Source organism: Drosophila teissieri, chromosome 2L, assembly GCF_016746235.2.
Source record: "Drosophila teissieri strain GT53w chromosome 2L, Prin_Dtei_1.1, whole genome shotgun sequence".
NCBI classification, from domain to species: Eukaryota; Metazoa; Arthropoda; class Insecta; order Diptera; family Drosophilidae; genus Drosophila; species Drosophila teissieri.
Window position 1 is genome coordinate 7,624,191 of NC_053029.1, and position 19,777 is coordinate 7,643,967.

General features: G+C 44.5%; 2 protein-coding genes across 2 annotated transcripts; both read right to left on the reverse strand.

Annotated features, from left to right (window-relative positions):
- Nucleotides 1-12,793: 12,793 nt before the first annotated feature.
- LOC122618691 (lysosomal alpha-mannosidase) lies at nucleotides 12,794-16,117 on the reverse strand. The gene is made up of 5 exons (XM_043795258.1): nucleotides 15,984-16,117; nucleotides 15,557-15,927; nucleotides 15,023-15,493; nucleotides 14,071-14,968; nucleotides 12,794-13,999 (listed from the first exon to the last, which is right to left on the reverse strand). The coding sequence occupies exons 1-5, from the start codon at nucleotides 16,065-16,067 to the stop codon at nucleotides 12,821-12,823; spliced, it is 3,003 nt and encodes a 1,000-aa protein (XP_043651193.1). The 5' UTR covers nucleotides 16,068-16,117; the 3' UTR covers nucleotides 12,794-12,820.
- Nucleotides 16,118-16,563: 446 nt separating this feature from the next.
- Nucleotides 16,564-19,730, reverse strand: LOC122611942 (lysosomal alpha-mannosidase). The gene is made up of 5 exons (XM_043785368.1): nucleotides 19,642-19,730; nucleotides 19,215-19,585; nucleotides 18,688-19,158; nucleotides 17,804-18,635; nucleotides 16,564-17,742 (listed from the first exon to the last, which is right to left on the reverse strand). Exons 1-5 carry the CDS (start codon nucleotides 19,723-19,725, stop codon nucleotides 16,564-16,566), a joined length of 2,937 nt encoding a protein of 978 aa, XP_043641303.1. The 5' UTR covers nucleotides 19,726-19,730.
- Between the last annotated feature and the right edge of the window lie 47 nt (nucleotides 19,731-19,777).

A 19,777-nucleotide genomic window follows, 5' to 3' on the forward strand; every position in this document is an offset into this window, starting at 1 on the left:
GGCTGATCAGAAACTGATGAGTATATAGCCTCAATCACGTTCCTGCTGCCATGCGAAGACGTGACTCGAGAGCTGATCTCAAATCGAAATATCTGAGAAAATAATACGTACAATACAATCCTCCAATCACTACGAATGATTTATTTAGTTAATAAGCTTTGATTACATATGTAGACTTCTGGCAGTAAGAAAATATAAGTACTAGTGAATAATTACCTTTACATTTAACTCTTTGATAAACCGAAATCAATTAAAAGTCCCATTAAATTGTTGAACATGAAGCAGCTTTTCGTGTGGTAAAAAAGCCAAAATTATGGAATCATGGCCACAACGGTCGGCCATAAATTAAACTAGAATAGTATTTTGCCCATTCGCATGTCCGAGGCAAAGTGGCGGCGTGGGAGCGAGACGGACGATGGGGTGGACCAAAAAAAAGGGGGCGGGGCGGGGCGATATTGAGGAAGAGATGCCGGCAATTGAAATTGTCGTCGTTTCTGTTGTTATTGCTCGGTTTTTCTGGCTCGCAGCGGATGCAATTCCTACAAAATGATAATTTATGATAATGATGCTTCCGTTATGGCCAGCACAAAACTGGACATTCGATGGCACAGGACGAGAGGACAGCAGGACAGCAGGACAACAGGACATTGGATTGTGTGCGCCGTGCTGCACATAAAAATCATCGGGTGAGATATGGCGAAAAATTTGCCAGTTTCATTCATTTTACGGGTCGGGCCTCGCATATTTATTGATAATTTCCGTGAATTTTGCAGCAGTCAAGCGAAAGCGGAAGTTATGCCATTTGCTGCACGCCCTCCCCCTCCTGCCTCCCCACTCCCCTCCCCCACTGAAAAAGGACAATAAATGTGTAGTTGTCGTCCCGGCGAGGGGCGTGGCAGTGGGCAGTGGCTAGTGGGTTAGAGTGACTGCCCGAAATCAAAGTGCCTATCGATTGCGTTGATTCGCCTTGTTTATTGTCTCGACTAAGGCGACAGATCCCCCCTATAAGAGCCGCCCCCCGCCCCCCATGTCCCCTTCGCATCCAATTGTTTTGACTGCCCCTGAGTATTTATGGGTTACGCTCGAACAACAATGACGGTGGGCTGGCTAGTCCATTGTCTGCGATTATCAATAAGCATTAGCCAAACAATAGGATGCTCAGTGTCAGTGGTTCCTAGTGGAACCCACCGCCCACTTGGGTGAGCATTCTAATGACCTTGAAAATTAGTTCCTGCATAAATCTCCCACAACCACACCCACTCCACTCCACTACTCCTCCACTGCCAGCCACACACTGCTGCCCATAATAAGTTCTTAATTATTGTTTATTATTTATCGCCGATTGCATATTAATTGCCAGCCATGTGACAAAAATGCCATTTTAATTTGCCATTACAAACTTATGGCTGGTCGGGCCGAAGCACCGACAATATGCTCGAAATCAGCTCATGGCTGATGCACTGCATCCGCTTTTGGTCGACGGCAGGAAGATCCATTAAGGCCATATGAAATGCAGTGGGCCGTGGCGCACACAATAATGAGATGAATATTGTTTACGAGCACTTTTATTCCAAATATGTGTATTTAAAAAAAAATGAAATTCAATAAGTGACACAGAATTATTGAATGTTTTTAGTTTCCGAAAGCGCTTTATGCTTTTGTTTTTTACATAAAAAATAGTAAAATATTGCAGAATTAATTAGACTTTAATTTAATACATTTGCTGTAAGCTTGTGGTATCTATATCATAAAAGAAAACCATTCTTTGGCTTACATTTATCGGCAGACGAGAACAAACTTTTGACAGCCAACAGAAACTGCATTGAGCCAAGCTGCTCATTTGCAAGAGTTTAAAGTGCACTTGCCAGTTGCATATGAATATGAAAATAGTTTTCCTTATCTGTCACGAGACTGCTGCCGATTCTGGCAGCGACACTTCCCAAATTCGGCGGCAAATGGAGCCAAAAGTTATGGAGCAGCCGAAGGCTCCCATTTCCATTTCCTCGATTTGCCCAACTCCGATTTCAGTTCGCAGAACTTTCGCTGGCATAATGCGAATCGCACAGAGAGCGAAGTGTTTGGCATAAAGTTATGCGCGCCAGCCAAACAACAATAAAATAATATAATTTTTTTGTTTGCCAACTCTCGATTGGGTTGGTACATGGAGTCGGCGGTGGCGGTGGGAATACCCCGCCATTATTTGTATTTTTTGTATTTTTTCGGCAACTTGCGACTGGTTCGTCGCTGGGCCATAAACTTTTCAAGGAATATCGAAAGTTTGCTCGCATCGCGTTCGGCTCGCTAAAAAGCAAAAAGCTGCAAACTGCGAGCTGCGAACTGCGAGCTGCGCGAGAGACACACAAAGGCTACAAAACTTATAACGAGAAAACTTTGCCACTTGGCAAATGCGCGATAAAGAAACAAACGGAACAGAACCCAGCAAAATGGAGCCGGGCTCCAAGGAGAGCTGAGCTGAGATGAGAATGAGAATGAGATGAGCAGCCGAACTAGGAGCGAAGATGATGCCATCGAGCTGATACCAATGGCAGTGCTAACTTGGCCAAAAGCGAAATGCCAGCACCTTATCCTGGCTGCCTGCGAGCTATGAGCTTCCCAACTATGAGGTGTCATGTTTGCAGACTAATCATAATATTCTAGATTAAGTCACTTAACTTGGTACTTGGTGGTATAGTGATTCTTTAACTATAAAATCAACCATATTCTTGCATAGTTTAGAACTACAACTGATCACCAGCAATATTAATAATAAGTGTTACATTTTCTTGTACACAGCTCATATATCTGATATACCCGCATGTGGCAGGGTATTCCGGGGCAGCGATTGGATAAAAACTTGCTCAGCCTCAACCCGCGGAGCCGCCGGCTGCTGGGCTGGCTAAATATAAAACTTCGACAGGAGCCGAGTTTTTCGCTGACAATGGAAAAGCGGAGGGAAGAAAACTCAAGAAAACTCATTCGCGCGTTTTAACTAACTAGCAGAGTGAGCCGCGTAAGGAAAAACTGGCAAAAATTATTATTTACGCACGGATGGTGTCATCTAATTATGAATTCATTTTCGTTTTCTATGCCGCCGTGTGCACCGCACCCACAACAACTGCCTTTCTTCGGACCATTCCTTTGGTCCTGTGGTGCCTTGGTCCTTTGGTCCTGTGGCCAGGTCTCAGAAATTAACGAAATGCGACCGCACTTGGACAATGCACCTGCAGTGCTGGGAAAACAGCTTCCCGATCGCCATTCTTCCCCTTTTGGCGGTGGGCTGCTTTTAATGCCATATTTTGCATGCAATTTTTTTTTTTTTTTGCCGGCCGCCATGATAAAAAGTTTGCTGCACGCAGCATTTTCAGCATTTTGAGCATTTTGCATGCTGCATTCTGCATTTTTGCGCCCAAGTTGCATTTTTCAGTCCAGACTTGGGGGACTCGACTCGACCAAAGAAAATTTCATGCTCTTTGAAAACTTGTTAAAGTATGATAACCACAATGCAGGCCACACCCCCCCGCCCGCCACTCCTCCGCCCACCACCATCAGCATGCGTTTTCCGCAGAAAATTCCAAGCCAAAGAATCGCCGCAAATAATAATAAGCAAGTTGGATTCCAGAGCACGGGACTCGTTAACTCGCCTCCGAAAGTTAAGAAATGCATAAAATTTGTTAACAAGCCAAAAAAAACTACAAAAATAATAATAAAAAAGGCGGGAAAGCATAATGCCTTGTTCATACTTATTCGAGGGTGGCCAGCACCTACAACAAGGCAGCCATTTTCTTAGCGGAAGTAGTTAACAAGCGCGAAATTTCCCTTCTGATACCCTTGCCAACAGGAAAATGCGATGTACAATAATACATAAAGCAAGTTTTTCTATATAGTCTACAAAATATTTTCTTCTACCAAAGTATTTTCAGTAATTATATTCTTCTATCATATTTACTACTTATAGATTTGTTACTACTTATTTGTTTCAGCTTAACAAGATAATAATTATGTGATAGATAAACTTGTTTTTCTGGACATTAATTACCATTCTAACTGAGTGGTACAAATTCTCAGAAAGAGTACTCATATCTTCTAGTTTGTATACAAATTTTTTTAAATTTTCCTAGTGAATGTTAAACTAAACAAATTCAGGCAAAGTTCCACTAATGAGATCTCGAAGAAACCAAACGAATTAAGGTCTTGTGTTTTGTAAAAGCCAGACGGCAAATGCAATTAGAGAAACCACTTTTATTTGGGCCAAAAGTGGTGTAGGTATGCATATTAATTCTCTTATGACACAATAAAATATGAATAATTATTATCGCCGTACTCAGCTGAACGTAAAGCAATAAAATAAATATTTTTAAATTGCATTTCAATTGGTTTTGTGTTTTTTTTTTTTCGCTTGTTGCCTTCCCTTCTTTAATGGCAGCTCGCATATTTTGCGGTTTCAGTATTTTCCTGCCACTTATTTGACTGCTAATTACATTTTAATGTAAATTAATGAATCTGCGCACTTAACTCTGCCCTCCTCCGCAGCCCCAACTTTCGGACTTTGAGGTTGGGCCTGTCAACTTGTCTGGCCGCCATCCTCCAAAGATAAATTTTGACTCATTGGCTTCCATGGAACAACAACAGGAATTTGGCTCATTAGGCGGTCGTGTCGCAAGCCTGAAACTCGATATTTTTGTCAGTTTCTCTTTTTGGCCCGACCGTTTTGATAAATGATTGAAATAAATGATGCTGACTTTTTTGTACTGCCAAATTAAGAGGAATTCCAGAGCTAAGCCAAGTTTTTTGCCATGTGCTTGGACGCAAATGTCAATCAGAGTAAGTTTGCCGAACATTAAACGTGTTTATTACAAGGCTAAGATACTTGTTAACATCGATTACTGCTGAACTGCAAGGATATTCAAAAAAGGTAGCTTAACTTATATGTAAGATATGTGAGATATTATTAGTATTTTACCAGTATGATTGCTGTAACATGTTCTTATGCTAAGGATCTGAAAATTAGCCAAATGTGTTCCCACTCCCTGAGTGCCCGAGTACCTGAGCACTTCCAGCTCTTTAAACATCGCACCCACTCAGCTAATTTTGCCACACATTTTGATAAGCCTGCAGGATCTTTCCTTCCCCATTTTGTTTTGCATATTAAAAATATTGTTTGCCACGGCTTCCCCCATCAAATATGTATATATATGTATGTATGTGCTAGCATTTTTTATGTTGCCATTATGAAAGTGCGACGCCTGTTTTGTGATTTTCCTCACATGTGTGAAATTGCATGTAGGTGCGAGGGCATTGAGGGGAAAAGCTGGCTGCAGGTGGATGGGTGTGATGCATTAGAGACATGATAATTAAACGCGGCATGTGCTCATCATCATCGCCATCAGCGGCTCATTATCATCAACATTTTTTCGCGATTATAATAAGCCGTTCGTGCTGTTGCCGCGCTTTATTTTCTTTTCCTTTTTTTATGCCGCCATCCTAGCGCCAATTAGGGAAATTGTGTGCTATTTCCAATTTGAATATTTCAGCTCATCCCGCGCTTCTGGCTGGCTTCTGCCGCTTGGCTTAAGTGCCTGGCAAGGAAGCAGCCAACCAGCCATCCAGCCAACCAGCCAACCAGGATGCAAAAATATCCGAAAGGATACCAGACAATGGGTGTCTACAATGGTGAATACTCTTTGTAAGACTTGGAACTATGTGGCTACAATCGATTTTTTAAAACAAGATAAGCAGATTTTACTTGCCTGAACTATTACTATATAAAAAAAAAAATTTATATTACACTTATTTCTAACAACTTATAAAACAAGCTATATTATAGCTATATTAGGAAAAGAAAATCTGCAATTATTTAAAGTTTTAACTTCCGCGATTTGTTTTCCTTGTTAGGGTGTTGTCCATTAGCCAAAATGGAGCAGACTATTTCTGATTTAATGAGCCGTGGTCTAATGGTTTTCTATGCTTCCTTTGCTGTGATTAAACACTCACCACCGCAAAATACAGGTTTTTTTAAGTTACCTCAAGATATTCTTTTGTTCAGCACCAAAAACATGATGCAAGGAAGTTTCAGCTGAAGTATTTTTTTTTTGGAATTCAATGGGCAAAATATATCTCTTAGATAAATAACGCATAATTCTTTCTACGCAAATGTGGTTCCCCTTTTAATAAAGTAAGTTCAAGAGTGGGGCATTCTTTGAGCTGTTTTTAATTCAGGCGAAAATATGAAAACCTTCAAAATCATCAGTAAACCCCAAAATGCCAAACTCGAATCAAAATCTCTGACCGATTGCAGGGGTGCAAACTGAAAGTGCGGACCAAAAAAAAAGGCCAAGTTAAATAAAATAAACAAACAAATGCCTCATTACATGCGAAATTAAATTTAAATGTTTGCTTAATGCGATTCCAGAGTTGCCCGTGGTGGCCGTAGTCCCAGCTCCGGGTTCACAATATTTCCGGAATGGGGGCGGAAAAGGTATACGGAACTAAACAAACCCAAACACCAGGGCCATCAAATTTAATTTCATTTTGAAGCCCTGGGCTAACCAAGGATGACGAGGACGAAGACGATGACGATGGTGATGACGCTGGTGATGGTGATGGGTAGCCGACGCATGCTTAGAAAAATATTTCTGGTATTTTTACCCCCTCAGCTTTACCCCTCAGTTTTTCCCCATTTTCGTTATTTTTCCTTTTTTTGGGTTCTTTACCGAGTGGAGAAATTAGAATTTTTGCGTGTGTCTGCGGTCGCCGCATTTGGACGCCGACGGATGCCGCCATCGCCTCCGGCCGCATATCCTGACACCCCGCCCCCCCGGAAAGCGCCCAGAATTTAATATATTTATACAGGGTATGTGAGCAGAACCGCAGGCTATATACGGTTTCTTGAAAACTTTCCCGATAATTGAAGAAAAACGATTAGAATATCTGGAAATATTGCCAAAAAGAAGAATCGGCTGCCAGAATGGAAACTCACTTTCAAATTGTTATCAACAAAAAAACATTATTATTTAAATATCATTAATCTGAAGTGGTATTTTGAGATGCTTATAAAATGAAGAGTGCATTGTCCGTGGTTGAATATAATCACTGTGCTAAATCTTAATTTCAGTTAATGAGTAACCGCTAGTCGAATGTTCTGCCTTTGACGAGTAAATAAGGCCAGAATCTGGCGGAGACAAAGTCATAATAATTTCAATATTTTGCTTGTCGTTGATGTGGCTGTCAGCGGCAAACTGTCAGCACAAGGCGTTTATTTGACAGCCGCTGGGGATTAGAGAATGAGTGAAACTCCGTTGGCCAATGGGGCGGATGGATGGTCGGTGGCGGTGGCGGTGGTTTTTGGGGCGGCACGCTCAATTAAAATATATAATTTTTGCGCGAAAAGCGACGGCAGTGGAATGAGAGAAACAACGGGAGTCGGGAAGATCCTGGCTGGGATCTGCATCCCATTGCATTCACATGGCCATAAATTAAAAACTTAATAACGAGCGGCGCGCAGGATCCGCGCCGAAACCAGGACATGCCCAATACGTGTGTCCTGCTCCTGGCGACATCCGCAGTCACGTCACCAATTCCCCCCTCTGCACCCCTCTCTGTCTTCCTCTCTCTGCCACTGCTGCGGACGATGGGATGCGGCTGCGGCAGCAATAAATCGCTAACAGCAAATAAATCAACGCGCATAAATTCCAATGTTCGGCGAGGATGCCTGCCCCGACTTTATTTACGACATTGCGACAAAGACAGAGTTACAGCAAACTGCGCCCCGTACCCTCGGGGCCTGTGCCCCCCTACCCCTACCCACTACCCTCTACATGGCCACCGCCCGTGCCCCTGACTCGGTCCCTGACCCCCGCCGCTGACCCCCTTGCAGTGAGCGGTACGAGGTCAAGTCGATGGGACAGATGCAGCCTGTCTTGCTGCCCAAACTCAAGGCAGGGAAACTCCTTGAGAAACTCCTGCTGGCTCAAAATCTAACCTAAGTCTTGTTTTTCCCATTCAATGATCCTTTCCATAAGATTCTTTTGTTGGATGGGAACCTTTTCCTAGCAATACTAGTCAAAATATTACTAAACAGATAGGAAAATCCAAATAGTATTCATTTGAAGTGGTTTTATGGATAGTTACTCATAAAAGTCACCGTCGTATTATGTCACATTATCCTTAATTAGTTGGCACTGCCATATGAGAAAGAAGTAACCCAAAAATTGTAGAAAATCAGTTTGGACCAAGCGAATCGCATGCTGCAAGTGGCAAAGCCAATGAACATGAAAAAGGTTGACCTCAGTGTCGTGGCAATATGTCCTGGAAAAATGTCATCCAGCGCTGTGTCCGTGGTTAACCAAAGCGGAGTTGCTTGCCAAGGGTTAAAAGGGTTAACCCACGACCGAAACAAAAAGCGGCGATGGAATGGAAACCAAGAGAAAATGGTAGTTGGCAGGACAGAGCACGTCGGCAAGGACGAGTATATTTGGCGCATTTAAACAAAAGGATGCCGTGTGCTAGGCAAATAGACAAAGGACATGCCCGGACACATGCGAGGCGCCAAATCAAGCAGTGATTTATGGCCCAGCCAAAGGATTGCCAAGGAGCTGGAATAGGAACTCACACCGGCACCGGAATAGGAGCCGTAGAAAAAGTGCACCAAACTAGCATTAGCACCCTTGTAAATGTGTAAAACCGCCAGGGACACGGGGACACCAACAAATCATAAAAATTCGAGCGGCATTAAAAAAAGAGAATCCCATCCTGGACGGAACGAATAACCAGCATCCATTAGTTGCGCCACTCGGGCCGTTCGTTCGGCCCAAGAAACCTCGAGAAACCTCTGGCGAGGCGATAATTTATTTATTTCGGATTATTTATTGCACATACATCATAATTCCTCGGGACTCGCTGGCAAATATATTTTATTCCTTGAGCACACCCTCCCGTCTCCCCGTCTCCCAAGATGCAAGAATTATAACTTTCAACAATGAAGGATGCGCAATAAATTAAAAATTCCAAACTTAAAAACGCAACAATAAATACACGACGCTCGTGGGGAGAGGGGAACGAACGAGCGAGGATTCCTGGCAATCGCCAGAAACAGGACATGCAGTTGATTTATTTCTCCTCTATGGAAAATCACAGAGGAGCGCAATTTTCCACCACGCACCCCGCAGCCCGAAAACCCGGGCGAGGTTTCAAAGAAACGGAAGTATTTATTTCATAATCGTTATGATGTAATGAAGAAAGCGTCGACGTTTTCGAAGGATTTGCCGAGATGGCAGACATGGATCATGTGCATTTTTCGAAAGTAAAGCATTTGCAATTTAATCTTTTTTCAGCATTGCATATAGTACAGTATGGCATATAGTGTATGGGCTTAAAATACCCAAGCCTTTAAAGTCCCAATCAAATTTTCCATTTGCCATTGCTCATGGATATGGGAATCTTGGCTGCAGCTCACAGTGTGAATGATTCAAGGAACTGCGCAAGATTGAAAGGACGAGTACGAATAAACCGAAACACATCCTCGACATCGAAATACGTGGCGCATATTAAATTCTTATAAAATCGGCACTCACCAAGGGATGCTCGTCTTGGGGCGGCGCCGCGGGGGAAGGGCGCGAGTTGGGATATGGATAGACTAGGGCGCTATTGTTAAAAGTTGCAAGGATTTCATGGAACCCTCTGCCTCTGCCACTACCACTACCACTACATCTACCTCCATGGCTGTGAGGTCCCGCTGCGATATTAAAAACTTGTTGCTAATAAAAAGATTCGGATATGGTTGTCGATGTCGCATTTTCATAATGCCTGCGATGATCATCACTGGGTGCAGTGGCAGATGATGCCGTTGATGATGACATCAATGACATTTGTTGCGGTTCAATAAATTCGCAAGCGCTTGGAAACACGCCATATACTCATCGCATGCACTGAGAGAAATGCATTGAAAGTGCTTTGGTAAGGAGGTTAAGCGATTCTAGCCAACTAGTTGGTATATCTATCACTATATTGTAAAAATATTTAAAAACTAAATCGAAATCTCAACATGCAACAGAGTTTTTAACCCCGTTTGTAATACAAGAGTAGCTTAAACGAGTTTTACTTGGTAGCTATCTATCGGATTATCTATCTAAATAGATAGAAGTTTCTTTCAGTGATCGTGCTTGTGTGTGTAGAACGCGTACCCGGCTTTATAGACCCTAAGTAGGCTTGAGGCTCACTGCGCATTTAATTGTCGCAGAAACGGGGTGGTGGTGCAGAGGGAGGGGGATGGGGAGGGGCGAATGTCGAGCGGACAAGTTAAGCGTCGTAGTGGCAATTGTCAAAACGAAACGCTTTGCCATTCATCCATCGGCAGCGGGTGTTGTTTAGCTGTCGGATAATCCGATGCATGTTTCCGTTGATTAAAATGACACACATAGGGACACACAGGGCCACAATTTGCCGCTTTGCCGCTGGGGCCATTGGTCCCATGGATTTTCCCGATTTTCCGGGGGGGACGACACCAGTCGATTGTCTATAAGCCGGCTGCACTGTATTCCCTGTATTTGAAGTGCCAAAAAGCACACTTTGGATGCCATTTTTTGTATTTGTTTTTTTTTTCTGTGGCGCCGTTTGTGCTCGTATTATTGAGTTGTCGAGTGAGCGCTTTGGCAAGGATTTATGCTCGATGGCGATATTTGTTTAGCCGCTTAGTTTACCATTTACCATTTGTCCATTGTTTTCCATTTTCCCGATTCGCGTTCCCTTTGAACTCGGCTTAAACACACAGTTTTTGCCAATAGTATTACACAAAAAAGTGATGGAAAATTTAAGTTTTACGAAAATGTTATAAGCTCTTTTTGATAGGCAGCGCGAAGTGAAATTAAAGAAATATATTATAATATTTATTAAAATAAACTGTTTAGCATTCCACTTCAAGCTGATCTATTGCAAACTTATTGCTTTCGTTTGGTTTAATTATAAAATGATTTCCCAAACAGAAAATCATATTGCTACAAGGTTTTAAAAGGTAAATGCTAAAAATTCAACGATTTAAAGATGTAGTTTTAAATAACTGATGGCAATTTAAGCAATCTAGATATGATACAAATTAAGAAATCTGAATATTACAAGTTTATGGCTTCGCTAGTAATCACTTCACATGAGGGAGCAGTTATCGCGTTATAACTGCGATGTCAAAGGCATTAACCGAACAACAGAAATTTGAAAACAGCACGAAAACCCGGCCATACTGGGCATTGTGCTAAATATTTTCGGTGCTTTCATGGTGATTTTCTTTTTGTTTTGTCGGCTTCAGTGCGGCATGGGAATCTCACATGGGAATAAGCGGCTGAGTCTTGGATTTGAACACCCAACTTATTACGTTCCCCAACGCTGAAATTACTTAATCAAAGTTGGATTATCTGCCCAGCTCAGCGAGTAAACAGGCGGCAAGTGGGTGGGTAGATGAGTGGGTGATGATGGGTGGCTTCTTGCATGGGTTCCATTTGAATTAAAAGCGCCAACTCGACCGGAAGTCGGCAGAGCAGAGTCTGACTGCCAGCATGGGGTACTTGGCACACATATGCCAGGCCACACTGTGGCAAGTCCGGTACAGAGAGAGAAACGCTCAGTAAGAGAGTGCAGGTGTACTAAATTAGACAAGCTTACAGCAATAGAACCAAGAGAATAGCATAGTAAATTGTTTTAAAAAATGAAATCATTATTTCAATTATAATTTCTATTGCTGTATAATGTGTTGGAACTTATAATTGTAGTAAGTTCACTCTGTGAATAAGTTATTGAGTAAATCTGCAACTTTTTTGGGATGTTTCTTTTATTTTTGTTGATATTTTGGCTCGGTGTGTTTCCTTTCCTACTTGTAAAGGAACCAGGCTTCAGCTGGAACTACGAGTAAATTAAATTCCGTGTCTAATGCTCGCCAAGGATTAGTACCAAACAACGCCTCAACTTGCCACGCCTCATCGCCCCAACGCCTAAGACGGGCAATATTAAATAATTTTTCCCATCTCCCAGGACGCAGGACTCAGGCCGCAGGACTCGGTACACACACATATGGCATGAATTCAGGAGCTCATTGTTTTGCATCGCAGCCAAGTGAAATGGAGTAGAGCCGAGGGTGTAGCTGTGTAAAGCTGTGGGTATCTATGTGTGCGAGCATGAGCCGGCTGTCCCAACCAGGAGACGAAAGATTAAAGTCTCCCGTGGCGAACTTAATAATAAAAGCCCAGGACCACAGTGCTCCTGCAATGCGAGTGTGGTGTTGGCACAAAAGTATTTAGTGGGCAGGGGCCAAAGCCAAGGGGTATTGGGCGCAAATCTTTTTTCGAGTGCCAGACATTAGCAGCATTAGACCAACAACAACAATAACAACAAGCTATCGCATACAGATATCACTTCTACTTCTATACATACATACATTTATATGCATATACATTTATATAGAGATATATGAAGCAGGCATTGCACAACACCGAAAACCCACAGGCAAAATGCAAAATGGGGGAAGAGTGGAAGCCACGGGTTCACCAAATAACCAAAGGACTTATGCCGACTCAGGCCGGGATTTGAGGTGTTTTCAGCGGGAATGGGGCTCATGGGTGGTTGGTTGGAAGCCAATGCAGTAAATGTATCTGCATTGTAAGCGGCAAATATGAAAATCCTGCGGAGCGGCTGATACTGATAATCTCGATTCGACATAGCCAACTTGTAATTATCATTGCGGTTCGTCTATTCCGGTGGAATTACAATAAACCGAAATATGAATGCGTTATTACTTTCGAATAATTTCAAGCATTTATTTTTCCTATATTTCGGAGGCAGCCTACTCCTTTTTAATGATGAAAGTACGGATTTGCAGGGGCTTCAAGGTAACACTGAACTCCGAGGCATCCTGCGACTTATCAGCTGCCAAGGGCTTATGCAAGCTGGTGAAGTACTCCGGACTTGAGGGAAGAGGACCAGAACCCTCATGGTGGAACTTTAGACGCTTCATATCGCTTAGTGGAAGGTTGCCGTCCAAGGTCGTTTCACGAATCTCCAGTCCGCCAAGATCGTCGAAAATTTGCCGAATACTGAAGCTAACCACGTGGCCCTCAGTCTGATCCAAAAAGTTCTCCAAACGCAGCAGGATTTCGTCCTGGGAATAGGGCTCCAGGGTAAGCAGATGAACCGACTGTGGCAAGTCATTGAAATCGGACAACGACTTGGTTACATCACTTTGGATGTCACTAGATTTGCTGAAGAACTTCCAGAAGGGCAGGTGAATCTCTTTCTCGGCCACTCGCTCGGATGCAGTGGCTCCATCCTCGACGGCGTTGAGGTACAGAAACAGTTTGCCACGGGCAATCAGTCCCTTTCCGAACTGTTGTTCATTGATGGCCTCGGCAGCTCCTGAGCCGTCGGCGAAAATGTGACGACGATGCAGCATCATCTCCAAGCGTCCGTCCTCCAAGCTGGCGCCTCCCTGGGAACGGTCATTGAGCAGGACCATTCGCTTGCTACCATCCTGCAGAGCCATCCTGGATGTGACTGGATAGTAGTTTCCGCTCACAGGCTGCTCACTCAAATCGGGACTGAAGTCCTCCCGCTGGTCCTTTTCCCTCCTCATCATTTCACGACCATTTGAGTCGGTGTAGAAGACTCCACCGGAGGCGATGCCACTTTTGAAGATGGTCACAATCTCCTTGCCCAGCTCATCGTCAATGGGAACAGGACCCACTAGCCACTCGAACTCCACTCGGTTGACTCCCTCGTAGATGCGGATCACCTGCGAGATCCACTCGTTCACATGCTGGTGGACTTCCTTGACGGATTCGCCCTCGTAAACAGTGAATTCAAATGCATCTTCCAGTAGCTCCAAGTCTGCATCCTGGCGGAATATGTAGTGACAAGATCGGGCAGTCTTGTACATTGCAAAGGTCTGCTCTATATCTTCGGAAACTCCGTTCATTTCAACGGTCTTCAACCGTCCTGTGTTGTTGTCAATAACTAGTTTTATAAGCTGGTAAGGAAAGAAAATATTTAGGGATGAGTTACTTTGGTAACCTTTGTTGTTCATGCTGTAAAACTCACCGAGTTTTGGACAATTGTCTCTTGATCGTCGAGGGTTTCCAAATCGGTTTTCAAGGAGTGAACCTTCTTGAAACGCTTAGGAACATTCACGTTAGATTCCTTCTCATTCAATAACTGTTTAGTTTGAGTAGTTGCTGCTGTAGTTTTATCAACCTTTTTGATAAAGTACGTAGCGATCTTATTAACAGATGCCTTGAAAACCAGCTCATGCTGAGTGTCGTTGTTACGGAATTCCAGTGCCAGGACTTGCCAGGGAACTGGGACCAACTCGGAAGCCACCACTGCACCCTTCTCGTCGGTAACCTGGTAGTTTTCCTCCTTGACAGGCACTCGCACGTACTGCACAGACGTGTGAGCCAATGGGTTGTACAGGGTAACCATGAAGTCATCAGCATTTTCCTTGGCAAAGGCGCACTCGCTGATATTCAACTTTAGACAGCTTTCGAACTCTCCACTTGGCTGCTTGGTAAGAACTCGAAGAGCATCGCGGGCTGTGTTGGCACCTCCCAAAATGGCATCATACAGGAGGCGATCGTAGTCATTGGAAACTTCCTGTTTCTCGGTGCCCGTGATGGCATCGTGGTGCTGCATAACAGCCATGATCTGACGCAGATAGTCCAAGTCTTTGGTCTGTTCTTCGCCTGATAGATCGGCAAGGACACTCAGTTGCTTGGCCACCTGGAGGATGTGGTTGCCATCGCGCTCGAATCGCTTCTGGGTGGGGCGAGAGGTGAAGAATCCTGTCCAGAAGCTCTTGGCCTCATGGGAATGGGGCAGGAAGTCCTGTGTCTTGTTGGGCCAGCTTTGGAGGCTCTTGTGCAGGGAGTTCAGATAGCAGCCAGCAGTTGAGTAGAAGATATTGTACTTGGAGCCACTGGCTTGACGCTCATTGACATACCTAAAGATAATAATTTACAGAAGTGTACTTACTTATTGGAAATATTAAACCTACTTGATCAGCTTGTCCATGTTCTTGTAGTTCATGTAGGCATTCTCGTATTGAAAGTCATCGCCCATGGGCACCATTATGTGAGTAGAGCGATAGTAGCCAGCCAAGTTGGAAGCATAGTTGAGGAAATCGTCCACCCGGGACTTGACATTGTTGTCGTAGCTCTTGCCATCAATTATGGGATCATCTTGGCAGAGGGAGTCGAAGCAGAAGCCAGGTGGAGCAGAGTAGTGATTGTAGAGCATGCCGGTGAAGAAGTCCATCTCCTCCAGGGTCTCGCTGGCGTCCCAGACCATTTCCAGGCCCAGGTTATCCACTCGCTTGTTCTTGTCATTCTGATCCATGCGCGCAAAGAACTGGCCATCGAAGGCCATTTGGGCAAACATGGATGCCTGCTCCCTGGAGTGGCCAAAGGCGTCGATCTGCCAGCCGACGCGAGGGCGGCCACAAACTCCAAAGTTGTCATTCAAGAACCTTATAAATATGGGTTTACGATTATTTTCTATTCATTTGAATATTGATTCGTTATGATTTTACTTTAAGCCAACGGCGAACTGGTCAATGACACTCTGGTAGTTGACGGCAGCTTCATCGTTCATGCTCCAGGCGCCACCGGTGAATTCCAGACGACCCTCGTTCACCAAGGTCCTGACCAGCTGCTTCTTGGCCTCCGACTGATCCTCCCACCACTTGGCAAAGAAACCGGTCTCCACCTGGATGAAGCGGCGACGTGAGTCCTTGCTCAGCTCGGCCACAACGGTATCAAATATATACTGCACTCCGGCGTGTTGAATGTTGTGCTTATTGCCATAATAGTACTGATCGACCGTTTTCAGCCAACCCAAGTCGTCATGGGAGTGGGGCACCAAGTGAATGTTGATCATATTGGACTTGGTGTCGGGACATGACTGCATAAATCAACACTTTAATACCTATGCTTTCGAAGATCTCTTAATTTGCTCACCTCGTAACCACAGACAGCCTCAGATATCGCTATGTAAGAGGCAAACAAGGCCAAGAAAATGGCCAAGTTCTTTACAGAACCCATCTTGCAGAGTTCCCTAATAGACGACTGCAAACCAAGAACTGACTTTACAATAAAAGTTGCCACTTTTATAAACTTCTCAATGGGGGTTATCTGATAAGTAATCACCACTTCAGGATATTTTGAATTTTAAGTAGTCGAGAGAGCCAATTAACCAAAAACCAACCGCCAGTGAAAAGTCTCAAAGGGTAAGTACCATGCGTTTTATTTGTGCCCCATGCAGTGCTCGTGTTTCCGACATAATCACACTGTACTTGTTGGCCTACCTTCGATTTGGCATGAATTGCAGTTCTTATCATTCAATAACTTAAATGGATTTTAATTGGTAATAACCCACTTGAAGATAACCAAAGGTTTGATTGCGAACCCCAAGCAGGTTTAAGATTACAGTCAATCGAGCTCTAATCTACAGGAAAGGGAAAGCACCACATGCAGAAGTAGCCGATAATGATATGAACAAAGTAATTTCATTTTTGATAATTTATTTCTTATTCTTTTCTTACACCGTTTTAATAATAAATGTGCGAATTTGCATGGGATATAGAGTTACAGCGAACAGTGAGGCCTCGTCCGATTGGACAGCCTCAAGTGCCTTGTGCTGAGCCGTAGAATATTCCACGGATGCCGGTTTATTTCCGGATTCTTGGGCATGGAACTTGAATCGCTTCATCTCGCTCAGTGGCATGTTTCCATCCAAGGTGGTTTCCCTGATCGCCGAGCCGCCAAGACTATCGAATATATCTCGTATGTTGAAGCTAATCACCCTTCCTTCAGATTTATCCAGGAAGTGCTCGAAGCGGATCAAAATTTCATTCTCGGCGAAGGACTCCAAGGTGAGTAGGTGAACCGACTGGGGCAGATCATCGAAGTCGGGTAGGGACTTTGTTAAAGCCGCTTCGACTCCACCTGCCTTGCTAAAGAACTTCCAAAAGGGTAGGAAGAGCTCCTTCTCAGTCTTGCGTTCTGTGACAGTATCTCCATCTGTCGCGGAATCGAGAATGAGGTAAAGTTTTCCTCGGGCAATCAGACCTTTGCCATACTGCGTCTCATTCAGGGCTTCGCCCACGCCACCGCCGTCGTTGAAGAGATGACGCCGATGGAGCAGCATCTCCAGGGCACCGTCCTCCAAACTGGCTCCTCCCTGGGAGCGATCATTCAGGAGGACCAATCGCTTGGTATCATCTTGAAGAGCAATTCTCGAAGTGACTGGATAAAAGTTGCCACTCACAGGCTGACGGCTTAAGTCGGAGACGAAGTCCTCGCGCTTGTTCTTCTCGCGTTTCATCAGCTCCCGACCATTGGAATCGGTATAGAAAACTCCGTTCGAAGAAATTTCACTCTTAAAGTTTGTGACGAATTCACTACCTTGCTTGTCATCGATGGGAATCGGTCCTACCAGCCACTCCAACTCCACACTGTTTACGCCCTCGTAGATGCGGATCACTTGCGAGATCCACTCGTTCACATGCTGGTGCACTTCCTTGACCAAACTTCCCTCATAGACGGCAAACTCGAAATCATTTTCAAAAACTTCAATGTCCCCACTCTGGCGGAAAGTGTAGGCGCACGAAGTGTTACTCTTGTAAACGCCAAAGTTCTGCACTATTTTCTCGGACACTCCGTTCATTGCGACCGACTTCAATCGTCCTGTTTGGTTGTCAATCACCAGTTTAACGAGCTAAGGGGTAAATTTCTTAGGCATAAAACATTTTAGTTATTGGACAATTAAAGGCACTTACGGAGTTTTCTACTACAGTCTCGGAATTGCCATCTTCTCTGGGTTCAATCTTCTTTATAAATGAAAGTTTGGCCTCCGAGCTGTCGACCTTTTTGATATAGTAACTGGCAATTTTATTTGCAGTGGCCTTGAACACCAGTTCGTGCTGGGTATCATTGGGTCTGTACTCCAATGCCAAAACTTGCCACGGCACTGGCACCACCTCCGATGGAACTGCTCTGCCCTTCTCATCAGTTACTTGGTAGCTCTCCTCCTTAACTGGAATGCGAACATACTGAGTGGAGCCATGGGCCAGTGGATTGTACAGGGTGACCACCACATTGTCAGCACCATCCTTGGTGAAGGCACACTCGCTGATGTTCAACCTCAGGCAGCTCTCGAACTCTCCATTGGGCATGTTGGCCAGAATCCGCAAGGCATCTCGGGCATTGTTAGATGCTCCCACAATGGCTTCGTACATCATTCGATCGTAGTCATCCGAGACAGCCTGCTTCTCCGTGCCCGTGATGGCATCATGGTGCTGCATCACTCCCATCACCTGGCGCAGATAATCCAGGTCTTCGTTGTGCTGCTCGGTTGTTAGATTTGCGAGTACGGAAAGCTGCTTGGCAACCTGCAACATGTGATTACCATCCCGCTCGAATCTCTTCTGAGTGGGTCGGGAAGTGAAGAATCCAGTCCAGAAGCTATTCTTCTCGTGAGCATATGGGAAGAAGTCCTGTGTCTTGTTTGGCCAGGACTCCAGGCTCTGGTGTAGGGAGTTCAGATAGCAGCTTGGAGTGGAGTAGAAGATATTGTACTTGGATCCAGATGCCTGACGTTCGTTGATGTACCTAGAGGGAAGGAAAATAGGAAACTATACACCTTAAACTTAGTTACACCTACTTGATAAGCTTGTCCATGTTCTTGTAGTTGACTTTGGCGTCCTCGTACTGGAAATCGCCGCCCATGGGAACCATGATGTGATTTGTGATGTAGACCTCTGACACATTCTTTGCATAATTGATGAACTTATCTACCCTCTGTTTCACATTGTTCTCTTCGCTGTCGCCATCGATAATGGGCTCATCAGTGCAAAGTATGTCGAAACAGAAGCCTGGAGTGTCCGAGTAGAAGTTGTACAGCATGCCGCTGAAGAGACTGACGCCGCTCAACGATTCACTGGCGTCCCAAATCATCTCCATGGTCAAGTTACTCATACGCGTATCCTTGTCATTGTGATCCATGCGTGAAAAGAACTGGCCATCGTAACCCATGTGGGCGAAAATGGCTGCCTGCTCGCGGGAGTGTCCAAAAGTATCGATCTGCCAGCCAACTCGAGGACGACCACAGGCGCCAAAGGTCTCGTCTAGGAACCTACGAACATCAGGTTATTAAGATGCTGAAGAAGATAGGATTTGGTATTAACCCACTTCAATCCCACAGTGAACTGATCAATGACACCCTGGTAGTTGACATCTGCCTCGTCGTTCATACTCCAAGCACCGCCGGTGAACTCGAAACGCCCCTCGTTGACCAGCTTGGTGACCACCTTCTTCATGGTCTCCGACTGGACGTCCCACCACTTGGCAAAGAAGGCCGTCTCCACCTGAATAAAGCGACGCTCGGAATCCTGGAGGAGCTGAGACACCACACTATCCAATATATACTGCACACCGGCATGATGAATTTTGTTTTTGTAACCGTAGTATGACTGATCAACTGTTTTCAGCCAACCCACATCGTTGTGGGAGTGAGGCACCAAATGAATGTTGACCATGTTCGCTTTTGTTGCGGGACATGACTGCAAAATATCTTGGCAGTGTTATCATTGCATAGGAATTAACACATATATCTTACCTCATAGCCACAAACTGCTTTGGATGGATCTACGTAGACCACCAACAAGATGGACAGGAGTGAAATACGAGTAAAATAAGTCATCTTGTCTTTGCGAAGTACTGAATTTCAATTAAGCCAAGACTGCTCCTTTATA